General features: G+C 34.9%; 2 protein-coding genes across 7 annotated transcripts; one reads left to right on the top strand and one right to left on the bottom strand.

The window, feature by feature from the left end:
- The first annotated feature begins 106 nt into the window (after positions 1 to 106).
- On the top strand, positions 107 to 1,925 carry Ufm1 (Ubiquitin-fold modifier 1). 4 transcript variants are annotated; one of them, XM_033473584.2, is made up of 4 exons: positions 107 to 255; positions 438 to 494; positions 1,608 to 1,738; positions 1,812 to 1,925. In XM_033473584.2, the coding sequence occupies exons 1-4, from the start codon at positions 251 to 253 to the stop codon at positions 1,871 to 1,873; spliced, it is 255 nt and encodes an 84-aa protein (XP_033329475.1). In that variant the 5' UTR covers positions 107 to 250; the 3' UTR covers positions 1,874 to 1,925. The 4 variants fall into 4 exon arrangements, 3 of the variants coding, with proteins under 3 accessions (XP_033329475.1, XP_076376543.1, XP_076376542.1); XR_013033017.1 differs by lacking the exons at positions 107 to 255; positions 438 to 494 and adding exons at positions 501 to 1,384; positions 1,452 to 1,506; XM_076520428.1 differs by lacking the exons at positions 107 to 255; positions 438 to 494; positions 1,812 to 1,925 and adding exons at positions 501 to 722; positions 864 to 1,506 and having other exon boundaries at positions 1,608 to 1,742.
- A 305-nt stretch (positions 1,926 to 2,230) lies between these two features.
- pod1 (coronin) lies at positions 2,231 to 12,166 on the bottom strand. 3 transcript variants are annotated; one of them, XM_033473556.2, is made up of 18 exons: positions 12,008 to 12,166; positions 11,453 to 11,667; positions 11,234 to 11,382; positions 10,971 to 11,157; positions 10,594 to 10,891; positions 10,267 to 10,522; positions 10,045 to 10,197; positions 8,439 to 8,810; positions 7,626 to 8,244; positions 7,428 to 7,541; positions 7,173 to 7,343; positions 6,663 to 7,101; positions 6,450 to 6,588; positions 6,160 to 6,366; positions 5,949 to 6,084; positions 5,733 to 5,866; positions 5,575 to 5,664; positions 2,231 to 5,454 (listed from the first exon to the last, which is right to left on the bottom strand). In XM_033473556.2, exons 2-18 carry the CDS (start codon positions 11,610 to 11,612, stop codon positions 5,446 to 5,448), a joined length of 3,633 nt encoding a protein of 1,210 aa, XP_033329447.1. In that variant the 5' UTR covers positions 11,613 to 11,667; positions 12,008 to 12,166; the 3' UTR covers positions 2,231 to 5,445. The 3 variants fall into 3 exon arrangements, with proteins under 3 accessions (XP_033329447.1, XP_033329448.1, XP_033329449.1); XM_033473557.2 differs by having other exon boundaries at positions 12,012 to 12,148; XM_033473558.2 differs by lacking the exon at positions 8,439 to 8,810 and having other exon boundaries at positions 12,008 to 12,165.
- Between the last annotated feature and the right edge of the window lie 199 nt (positions 12,167 to 12,365).

Raw genomic sequence — 12,365 nt, 5'->3', positions numbered from 1 at the left:
ATACAACGGAAACGGAAGGTATGGTACACTACGTTACGCTTCGTAACATCACGGTGGCGTCACCGGGTGGCGAAACGCTGAAACTTGTAGACAAACATTATCGAAACGAATCGAAAGAGTACGCTGTTAACAGCTGTCAACGATTCGATATCAAGTTTGTTGAAATCAAATTGAGGTTATTTCCGTTTCAAATAATTATTTCATTGAAAATCATATTGTTGCTTTTCATCAGAGTATTTATAAAGAAAATATGACGTAAGTACCTTATGTAATTGAAGGACTTCAGAAACAACGGAAGAAAATCATATTCATATGGAACAATACACGAATTTTTAAACTGTATACTAATTTTACCAAACATATGTTTGAGTATTATTTGTCGTTTCACTTAGCTGCAATTTTCTACGGTCACCGACGATAATATCATTTTGTTTCAGGTCCAAAGTTACTTTTAAAATAACTCTTACTTCTGACCCAAAACTACCATTTAAAGTGTAAGTTCTCTATACTTAATGATTCATTATCAATTAAGTGGACTGACGGATGTATGCTTTATATCATGTCGGAGTTAGATATCTCCGAGGTATTTAATATGTTTGATATATTCCTTGCCCTCTTAAAGAATCCTGCTGTAAGACAAGATCTAAATGTCAACAATGTTACTAAAGCATTCCACTGTGCTCTATTTATCGAATCTACAATTGCTAATGTAACTGAAATTGGTAAGGAAAATGTTCTCGAGTGTCATCTGCATAATCATTGGCTAAAAGAGAATAATTTTAATTCATATAAATGCTTGGACTTCAAATATGCCTGTGATAAATTATTAGAAGTTTGTTTAAAAGATCCAACTGTTTCAACAGATACTATAGATGAATTTCTGAGATTATATACTGAATATTGCGGTTCCGACAGACTAAATGCTTCCCTTAGAAGTATTGTAATTAATGGAGTTTCTACTAACATCGTCGTAGACTCATTACAAAAGCTAGGAGTATCAATCTCTGATATGAAGAACGAAGCTTTGATCTTATCTTGGGAATTACAGCTTAGCAGTAACAATAAACACGAAATTTCAGAGTGTATAGGAAAAATGTTTGATGATGGTTTTCATTTAGAATTAATTCGATTTGCTGTTAATTCATACAACAACAGCAAAATTTTACACTTGATAGTTCAACAATTATCCAACAAACTTACGGAAAATGATGCAAAAGTTTGCATAGCATTTGCGAATCTCGATAAGAAATCTCTTTGGTCACTAATGGAAAGTAATGCAGGGCTGTATGCCAATTTTCTTGATGCTATATTTTATTTTGCACGTCATATGACAGAAGTCCACACTCATGGAACATGTGGTTTTGAATATGAACACCTTCTCAAGGTAGTGAGAATATTGCTAAATGGTCCTAATAAAATCTCAGAAAAGATATATAACAGAATGCAATTAGTTAAAGCACATCCCAATGGTACAATATGGAATAAAGTTGAAAAATCTATCGGATGGTAATAGCATAATCCTTATGCATGCTTAATTGATAATGACTCAGAGTCATGTCATTTGCATAAAGTAATATAATAAAAATATTATGTATTTGCAATTGTAGACTCAGCGTGCCAAATAACACTCCTTTCACTGCTGTATTAAAATTTATTGCTGAAGAATTTAAAGTTTCACCATCCACATCTGCAATAATTACAGATGATGGAATAGGTATTAATCCGCAGCAAACAGCAGGTAAGCATGCAAGATACTGACTGAAGGACTAAAAAAAAGTATGGCAATGATTAACTAACTGATCTAATTTTAGGAAACGTTTTTCTGAAACATGGATGCGAATTGAGGTTAATTCCGCGAGATCGTGTTGGATAATGTGGATGATTTACAGAAATTCTTATGAAATAAAATGCCTTTCTCTTTTAAACTGTTCACTCATATAAATTATTTTTGTAAGATATTATACTTTTTATTAATTAATGCATCACGCAACGATTTTTTCGTATTCGATGAAATATTTTGTCGGTAGGCCGACGGAAACACTGCCGATGTTTTATTTAAAAGTTTTATAAACAATATATACTAGATTCTGTATAGCTACATAAAAATTTCTACCAGTTTGTAAATATAAAAGACGGGTGAAATAATATATGTATACTACATATACAATTATATATACATATATTTGTACATTTACATACATATATATGTATATATATTTATATACATATCTTTGATAAAAAGGTTTTATAGATGAAATACATGTAAAAGGTATAAGGTTGATACAAAGTTATGCTATTATTATGGTAAACTTACTTTGCAATCAGTCATAGCGCAATATCAAATAGCAAGGAATTTGTTGTAATTCAAATCAGTTTTCTTGGGACTTTAAAATTGTGTGCTACAAACACATCGCATACAATTATCGGGAGTGACTGCAAACCTATTGTTGCAGTTAAAAAGAACTTACTGTGTAAAGTAGCATATAACATAATCTTATTAAGACATATTGTAAGTTGAAGATCATTTTCCCTTATCCTTTTTCATTTAATTTTGACCATTGCAATCTTGTTCACTGTCAAAGAACAACAGAAAAGAACCTAACACTATAAGCAATTTGTAGTAGCGATACTATTTTGTCGGATTGCTTTCAAAGAAGCAGTCATGTGCATAATTGGAGAGAACATAATCATGAAAAGAAATGAGTAAGGTAACGATAATATGCACTAATAATGTTTTCAATTCTATAATGACCGACAGATAATTAGTTACACATTCAAATTCGAATGATAGTATGGACGACGCGAATTACAGCTATTTCTTTTCTTTTTTGTAGCGAAGTATTACTTTGTTCCTCTTTCTACTTATACAGAAAAAATGTGCACAATGTTCTGAATATAGTGCTTGGAAGTGTATTACTCAATGTGCAGGGAACTTAATACATATGCCTTTGGTGTTGACTTCGTACCTATAAATCTGTTCAACACTTTCTTCACTTGCGACGTAGTGTGATTTACTGTGATTTAATGTGCTGACAAAATGATAGAATGTAAAATAGGAATGTTACGTTGGACTATTGAATGAAATGCGCGATGATCTGTATCTAGTGATGAGATTCAGAATAATTAATTTCAGGAATGTACTTTATAGCACCAAATTATTCTGTTTTGAACTGCTTAATGAAATTTCCGGATTTCATTTCTTCTCTCATTATACAATAAAATATTACTTTGACCAATAGTGCTGGCTACTGTTAAATGAAAAGAAATAAACAAATAAAAAGTTCAGTGCAATTGATATGTATAGATTTAACATTCGTGTACATTTCAAACATAATTGTGTGTGTAACCAAACGAATAATATGAATAGCGATTACAATGTGTCTTGATCTCATCACTAATCATGTGTTTTCAGCGTGAAAATTCATGTGATTTTACTTTCATTGGCGACTACGTATCCTAGGACTTATTAAGAGGGCATAGCACCATTTGGTCAATTTTTCATACAAAGATACTGAACTATGATGACGAAATATATAAAAGTATAAAGTGTGCGTGGTTCAAACACGTTTGGAATTTGCTTACCAAAGCGGAGGGAACGTCCATCCGTACAAAACGGATTTCGATCACACAACTAGGAACACTAGCATATTCTTAACAGTTACAAGAAACTATAATCACAGATAATTAGACTATGTTTATCGCATTAATGAATATTCTATCTAAACGTATACGAGTAGAATATATTTGTACAAAATTTGTTATAATCAATTGCATTCTATGAAAATGGGAAATTAGTTTCATATAGGTAGCGAAATACTGAAGTTTTATGGTACATCGGATAGAAAAAATATGCATCTTTCAATCAGAAATGTTCCATCTAAACCACCGTCGTTCCCTACTCTTCGGTAAACATAGAATTCGCATTTCAATGTTACACTCGCAGACGTATAATAAATTAAGAATCCGTGTCGCTCCTCTTTTTCTTTCTTTCTTTTTTTACAAATACCTTAAGACAATTTGAAGAGTATAAAAGTTTGTTTCATTCGCTACATTCGAGTCTGGAAAATGCTGAATCAGTCATCACATTATACAGAGCGTCCCAGATCAAAACCGACAAACTCTGCAAATATGTTAGCGAAGTTCGTCGGTTTCGATCCGGAATATCCTGTATATTGCACCGTGTAACTTGCATCTTGACTCACAGTTTAATATAGTGTACGTTTCTATCTATTACTTTTTTTTTTATCTTGTATGGCATGTGCGTGTGGTTATTATGAATTATTGTAGAAACTCCTTTCTTTCCCTCGTTAATGAAAAATGTGTTGCTCGCTAATATCACACGTATGAAGATTACATTATGATAATGTATAAGTCTAATAAGTTATCATTGATGATGCTCTGTCGTTCAAAGAAAAAATACGTGGCACTAACAAATGTGTATGTATATATCTATATATATGTATAAATTGTATTACACTATTTCATCGAAACTGATTTTTATAAATCATAAACACTATTATTTAACAGTAGAAGTGAGCAATGTTTGGCCACATACAAATGTATAAATAATGATCGACAGCAATTTTGTCTAATCTCTTGTCTATGTTAAGTTTTTTTCCCATTTGCGTACGACTGTATCCCTAACAAGGAGAAAAAGAACACAGAGAAATCCTATGTAATTAATGCAATTAGCACAACAAATAATTGATTGGGTATACAACCAAACAATGCCCATTTCTGGTTAATAATACATATACTATAGCAGTTTCCGTTTTCCTTCATGGATAATAAATGGCACGTACGCTTTGTACGCTTTTCCACAATAAATAATACATTCTAAAGCATGTCTTGACGAACGAAAAGAGAAATAATTCAATACATTTGCCCCCATTCAATCAACCCGATCCTGTACTACAAAGTTTTTTTTAAAGATCATTCAGTAATTCGTAAAATACGACACCCCTTAAGTATGGAAAAGAAACTATTTTCGTATTTCGATAGTTTTTCAAAAGTATTCGTTATTCCATATCTCCAGTACAACTGCTATTGATTGATAGTTATTCTACATAATTATTTTGAATGCCGAGTAAATCGTACTTACGGCAGCAGACAGAACTTGTTCGTGATAAAGATGATCGGCTATCCATTTTTTACAGAGATATTTCCAAACTTGAAGAAATGTTGAAAAAAAATTGGTTATAAGGTCGAAAATTTTTCAACATTCAAGAAACTGCACACATACCGTTATCTCTTTCGAAACTGGGGGAGGTTTTGGAAATGTTCATTCCAATCGTAAGTATCTCTTACCGTGTACACATTAATATCAAAGTATTTTTCGCTTCGCCCGTGGCTTTTAACTTAGAAATAAATTACGGCTTATTCAGCTACGTATAGATTCATTTTATCTTACCGATTTTATTTAAACGACCTACTACTGCGTCATCTTCACTCGTCCTACAATTAAGATTGCTTATTAAAAAGAATGGAAAATTTATTAGTGTTTTGACTCGAAATAAATGATATTATACTGTGGGCCATGTGTTCATTCTTGTACAGTTATTGTAACCAACCTACCCATTCATGCTCCTCTACACCTTCCATGTGATCTTGCTCCAATGAGCACTGTATTACGTCTCCCACAAAGTTGCTCATAGTTTTTTGGATCTATCATGCAGATATAAATTAAACAAATCTAAAGACAGGTACAAATTTGCATAAAACATGTACTTTACCTCTTCTTGTTTAGCTTTCACGTCAGGATTCCATCCAAGTCTAGTAAAGGGCTGTGCGGACACAGAGAATGGGGTTGTTGAATGTTTTGCAGCAACTGGTGCTGTTACTACCCCTTGGCCTTGATTCTCAGTTACTGCACGTATGAATATAAATATTAGAAATCGTTATGAACCTGGCTTGTGAACAGATTTCTATCGTTACTCCGACAAACTCACAATTGTCCATGCCCGGTGGTTTCAGACTTATTCTGCAAGCTTGTTTGTTAACACCACTGAACCATTCGGTAGCAGTCATGGTGTGTTTCCATGTTACTTTTGTTGGTGGGAACAAATCGTCTTGGAAAAGTTCACTCTGAAAAAAATGACATTTAAATGAACGTTCCTTGTTTCCTGTTAAAATTTTTGATTAAGCATATACTGAAGATACCTTTATGCGGGGTACTGTGAAACTTAAAGGCTCTATCGTGTTGTTTGTTAGTCTTAAAGCAGACGCGAACTCTACACTGGCAACATCGCACTTATTTTTGGGAAGAAAAGACAATCCTTGATGTAAACTGCTACATCGATGATGACTGAGTGGGCAGCAATAGGGTGGTTCTTCTGTTACCTCAAAAGCATATATTGTAGTGTCCCCCTAAAATCATATTTCCTATCAGGTTAAGAAATTTCTTGACTATACCTAGCAGAGATCAAGGAACACAGGACAATAATACTTACACGTCCTGTTAAGAAAAGGGTCGAGCTGTCTGCATCATAGAATGGCATTAAAATAGCAGGTGATACGTCTAGCCCAACTGTGGTTAATGGATTGTTAAGATTATCTGTTTTAAATACGTATATTTGCCTCTCTGATACTCTAAAATAAACCATACACAATCAGAATTTGCTAGATGTTATCGTGGCAACTCGTGTTTTTTAAAGTTAACGTACTTATCGAAACCCATCACAACCAAAAACTGTCCCTTCAATGCCCAAACTACTCGTGCACCTCTCGTACCAACTGGTCCTTTCCCAGATTTCACTGGCGAATCGCTAGATCTTGGCTTATAAATTCGCAGTTTTCCATCCTTGCACGCACTGGCCAGATACTGACCGCAGGGTGACCATGCTAAACTGAAAATTTGATCGGTATGGCCGACCAATGTTATCTTTGCAACAGCTGTCTCGCTCAGTGAAAGCGAGGATAAGTCCCAAATTTTCACGGTCATATCATAGGATGCTGATGCTAGAACGTCCAATGCTAATGGATGAAATTTAATTAAATATATTTTGTCGGTATGAGCTTTGATCATGTGTTTTGGCTCATTTGTTGGTTCCGATAATCCAGACTCTGGGATCTCCCATAGTCGAATCATTCCATCGTCGCAGGCTGCAAACAAATTTTTCATTAATTTAATTACTTAAATGAACAATACAATAATTTGGTATTGATGTTCGTACCAACTGCGAGTCGTTGATTATCGAATGGATTCCACTGGAAATCCATAACCGTGGTACCGTGTACCAAAGCTGGCATTACGCCATCAGGTAGCCTACCGGTTTTTTTCAGTTCCAAAACAGCTATTTTTCCACCTGGACCACTTAATGGCACAGCGACACGGTCTGGATTAGCTGCATACAAGTAAACGCTGTTAGAATCGAAATCTGTTCGAAAAAGACTAGATGAAAGTCTAGATAAATACTGTAACATCTTACCATGAAAGCCGTCGCATTCTCCAGATATTTGCCTGCTAATGTTCCTTATGTTTTCTATGTGTGTAGATTTGTGTCCAGGGGTACCTTTCAAATGTCGAAACTTTGATACTCTACCTGTGTGTTCGTGATGAAATATACTATCAGTAAAAATGCAGAAAAACAACAAAAGATTATTTCAATCTGCATATTGTGTCGTACCAAATACGGTGGATGTTCTTTTAGCAGTTGGTGTCGCGTTGTCTATTTTCTCCAGCCTAGGGTCCATGCTCTGTTGGCGCAACATAGGTATAACTTTCTTGACTTCGTCTTCTTTGATCACTTCACTCTTTGTTTTGAAGGAATCTCGACGTCTCAACATTGTAGGTGAACCCATTGCCTTCTCTGCCAAATTGCCGTCGGTCACAGAAACGGAACGACTTTCGTATAGTCGACGTCTCTCAGCAATGGAATTCCTGTTGGCATTACTTCGTTCGAAGCTGCCTAAGTCTTCGTTCTCGGGTGATTCGTCTTTGACTTTGATCTCGAAGACTTTACGTCTTTCCGCGGTGCTCGGTGTTTTAGGCTTGTAGCCTGAATCGCTGGAGTTCGCGTCTTCTTCCAGCGAGCTAGAGTCGCTCTTTCCATTCTCACTTTCTTTCATGCGTTCGTTATACGGCGGGGACTTTTCTGGTTCTACGTTATTCTCTATCTGACTGTTTATATCGTTCTGATAACCGTTAGTGTCGCTGTTTGGCGCAATGGGCACCGAGAAGATTTTATCGAAGGAGAATTCTTGACTACCTGATTTCGCTTGGAATGGCTTTGGTCCAAGTCGAGGCTAAAAGCATGAAAAATATTACAAATTACTAACAATGAACAACTTTCTATCGGTAGTATGATTCGCAATGATTCTAATGAGATATGCCAAAACTGAGGTATGAAAAATTGCTGCACACGATATCATCGCACATACAGAAGTAGAACATTTTTTTTCTTAAGACTATTAAGTTCTTTTTATAGCCTGTTTACAACCTTGTATCCCCCAATCGCATTAGGATTCACAGATGTAACTACTGAGCCCGGATTCGGAGAAGAACGCGGACGTGCAACTGGCTTCGGTTCATCCTCGGAAATGCTATTAGTTCGAGATGTTCTCGGCAAAGGCTTCGGCGGGATAGTTTGTCCTCCGTTTTGAACCTTGCTCTTATCCTCTTCGGTTTCCGCTTTCCTCGGCTCTTCTAGTTTCTCCAGTTCGTTCTCTGGCGACATCTCCTTCTCGATTATTCCTTGACCTTTCACATAAGCTTTCGGCGCAGTGATCGACACGGGCTTTGGCTGGCTCTGCGATTCCACTTTTATTTCTCGCTCATTCTCTTTTAGAGTGGTTAAGTTTCCCTTGTGTACCTAAAGGTACGGTAAATATTCCTTAATCAAGCGAATCGTTTCAACTAACTATCAAAGTCCGTATGTCGCTTCTAAGATTCTACACGTTTCAAATTTACAATCAAACACTAATGGCTGCACAATTTCTGCCAGCTTTCCACGCATACATACATGTAACAGCTTGTACTTTGAAAAATCTCTTAAGCAGATGGCACAAGTACATAACAATGATTAAAAATCCTATTTCACTCTTACATACGACACAAAAAAACTAGGGATATTATATGCATATGTTAAATACATATTTATACATATTCAACGGAAAAAGAAACAACGTTAAAGAGTATTTTCGTTTGAAACACATAGATAACTAAAGATCACGCTTTCATACTTAAGATTACTTACGCTGATAGAATAAGCTACAGAACATCAATTGCCATATAAATTACACGTGCCAGGAATAACACTTTGGTGCTAATGCATAAACTATAAAATATATATTGGATATCTGAAACGTGAAAAAATATACACAGAACATGAAAAAAAAAACAAAATTAAATGATGCAGAACAAAACAGTACTCTATTAAATAAAGCTTAACTTCCTCTTAAATAAAGAATAAATGTTCTGTATAATACATTCGTAACACAAAATTATGTTCTACTTCTATATTACTTTGCAATGTATCTTTAAGATAGCAGTGTCTTAGAACAAGTAAAACAGTTTTCGATATTTAAGTAATTTTCATTATACAAGTTTTACATTTTCTAATGCTTTGCTATCTTCATTATTTGTATTATTAACAAAAACTAAATGTAAATGAATAATAAATATATGAAGTAATATTTTAAACATTACATAACACATGAAAGAAAGGACTCTAAAAATTCTAGAGTTAGGAAACAAATGCTAAAAAGTACAAAAATATTAAGAATGATAATGACAATGTTGATAATGGTGATATGATGGTATCATGTTTAGACTGCTGATCTTTATGCCAAACAAGAAATAGAAATCAAATAAAAATTCCATTCTTTCTTGAACATTTTTAATGTATCTAGTGCTTGAAATAGCACCTACTCATTTTGATCACAAATGCATAAAATTCGCAGTAATGATGATGATGATAATGATAACAAGCGTGCAATTCGAAATAAAAAATTGTTATATCCATTCATAAATCTACTATGAAATACAGGAACTTCAAGACTTGAAACTAAAAAGATAAAACATTAATATCGAAGTCTTTTACTTACAGTAACAGATTCTTCGCCTTTATTTCTTTTTGCAGGATCCAATGATATTTTTGGAACAGGCATATTATGACCCTTTATCCAAGCTGCTGCATTGTTTTGAGCAGTGCATCCTGTTGTATCAGGGTATATGTCTGCATGGAAGTCTCTATATGTCTACAGAAATGTTTAAATTATAATATAATCGAGGAATAGAATAGAATTAGAACAGACGAATATGCTTACTTTTCTTGGAACTTGATACATGATAGGAATCACCATATTGGAAGTGAGCTGCAATAATCTATTAACTTCTGCTTGCATAACGTTTAGCGCTCGTTTCGGCACCAAACATACACCTTTAGTTTGTTCTCCGCTATGACGAATTCCTTCGACTAAGAATGGATCCTTATCCATCACTTCCATGTACATAATAGTAGTATCTCCTTTTCCAGCAAGGAAAAGCATGTTTGTGTCAGGATCGAATAGGGGCATTAGAATTCTATAAATCACAATTCTTATAAGTTATCCGAATCGATTAAAACTCGTAACAACACGTTATTCGAGTCTTACCCGGTACTGCAATCTAATTCCAGCGTTTTCACAGGTTCGTTCAGATGCCTTAAATCCCTTATATAAACCTGCCTGAGTCTCGCCGCGTCGAATCCTGTAGTTAGTATCCTGTCGCTATTGTTCAGCCAAACAATTCGGGAGTCTTTGATACTTTGATGACTCGAGCATGAATTAACGATGCAAGAAGCAGTTCGGGGATCAATAATCCTCACTTGCTTGTCTTTACATGATGTTGCTAAAAGTACACCATCTTGTTTCCAACTTAGAGATTGGATGACTTCTGTGTGTTCATTATTAGCTATATAAAAAGAGAATGTTAAAAATACATTGTAGATATTATTTTAGAATCTTAATATTTGTAGAAAAATGTTCATTACAGAATAGTTCTTGCTGTGAAATCACATCCCACAAAGACAGGTTTGTGTACGACACTGTTGTGAGAAGGTGTTCAGCTGCAGGGTGCCAACACACTGCTTCTACTCTTCTCTGACGATGGGAGAAGGTACATTCAGGATTGCATAGAGATTCTTCCAATCCAGTTTCTGGAATATGCCACAGCTTCACCTACAAATCGAAAACATTAAAATATTTATTTCTTGAAATAATAAGTTAAAATAAATTAAACTCAGCTCTTTCTTACAAGACAGTCTTGAGAACCAGTAGCTAATAAACCATCGTGAAATGGAGAAAAATCCATGTCAGTCACTGTATCAGCATGAGCATGAAGTAAAGGCATAGTTTTACTTTTTCTACCACAATCTTCCAGTGGTAACACAGCAAGACTAGATCCTACGAACGATATAAATGTAAAAATAAATCAATACATTAAACTAAAATACAACACGATTAAGAACCGTACCATTATGATCTACATTGAATGCCATGAAAGCAGCAGATGCAGCAATGTTGTTGCCATAGGTCTGATAAGACCCAACCGATATATCCCGAATACAAGCTTCTGGTTTGGGTACAATCGGAACTGCATTTTTATATTTAGATGCTTTGAAACGCCAAGCCATTGTGACGTTCTCACAGATACGAACTTAAAGTTGATGTCCACTTAAATCATGTAATCTAACAACAATAGAACGAATGTAACAATGTAAACAACAACGTTAAACAATTTTCTCGTTTTGTGAATTTAATAAAAAATAATCGAAAATTGTAAGTGAACAAATTTGACATTGCCAATTTTCGTCTAAATATAGTAGGAATAATCAACGTTTGACAACGTAGTTTGGAAAACAACGCTAGTAAAGGGTATCGGCACTGATGTAAAGCTGTGCATGACTAATAATTTGGGGGTGAGAATCACCCCACCCTTAATCGTCGTATACCTTCGTAAGTAATAACATTGACAGTCGACCGGTCTTTTACAAGCGAAAAATCACATAAAGAGGATCGTATTACTTACTTACTGCTGGCCGGCGTGTCTTCGCACGCTTTTCACTAAATATTATCCAGCAATGAAATCGAACGGGTACGAACAACCAGTATAAACACACGATGGCAGGTAGGCGTCTCTGATCTCAACGTCTGACAGGCGGAAACAGGAAAACCCCCCTCCCAGAGACTTCTTCTATCTCTGTCGATCATAATGTACAGCATATACATACATACAGTATGTACGCATGTACATTGTACGCTGTGGTGCTTTTTCAGAAGAAACACACGCAATTTTAATCAATCCTATTCCAAATTTTTGTTAAACTTGAAGTATTTCAATACAAATTGACTTGCTAAAATTTCTTAAATAAATTCTTCAAAGAAAT

The sequence above is a fragment of the Megalopta genalis genome, chromosome 3 (assembly GCF_051020955.1).
Source record: "Megalopta genalis isolate 19385.01 chromosome 3, iyMegGena1_principal, whole genome shotgun sequence".
Classification (NCBI taxonomy): domain Eukaryota; kingdom Metazoa; phylum Arthropoda; class Insecta; order Hymenoptera; family Halictidae; genus Megalopta; species Megalopta genalis.
The sequence above is the reverse complement of the archived record's forward strand: the minus strand, read 5'-3'. Positions and strand labels throughout refer to the sequence as shown.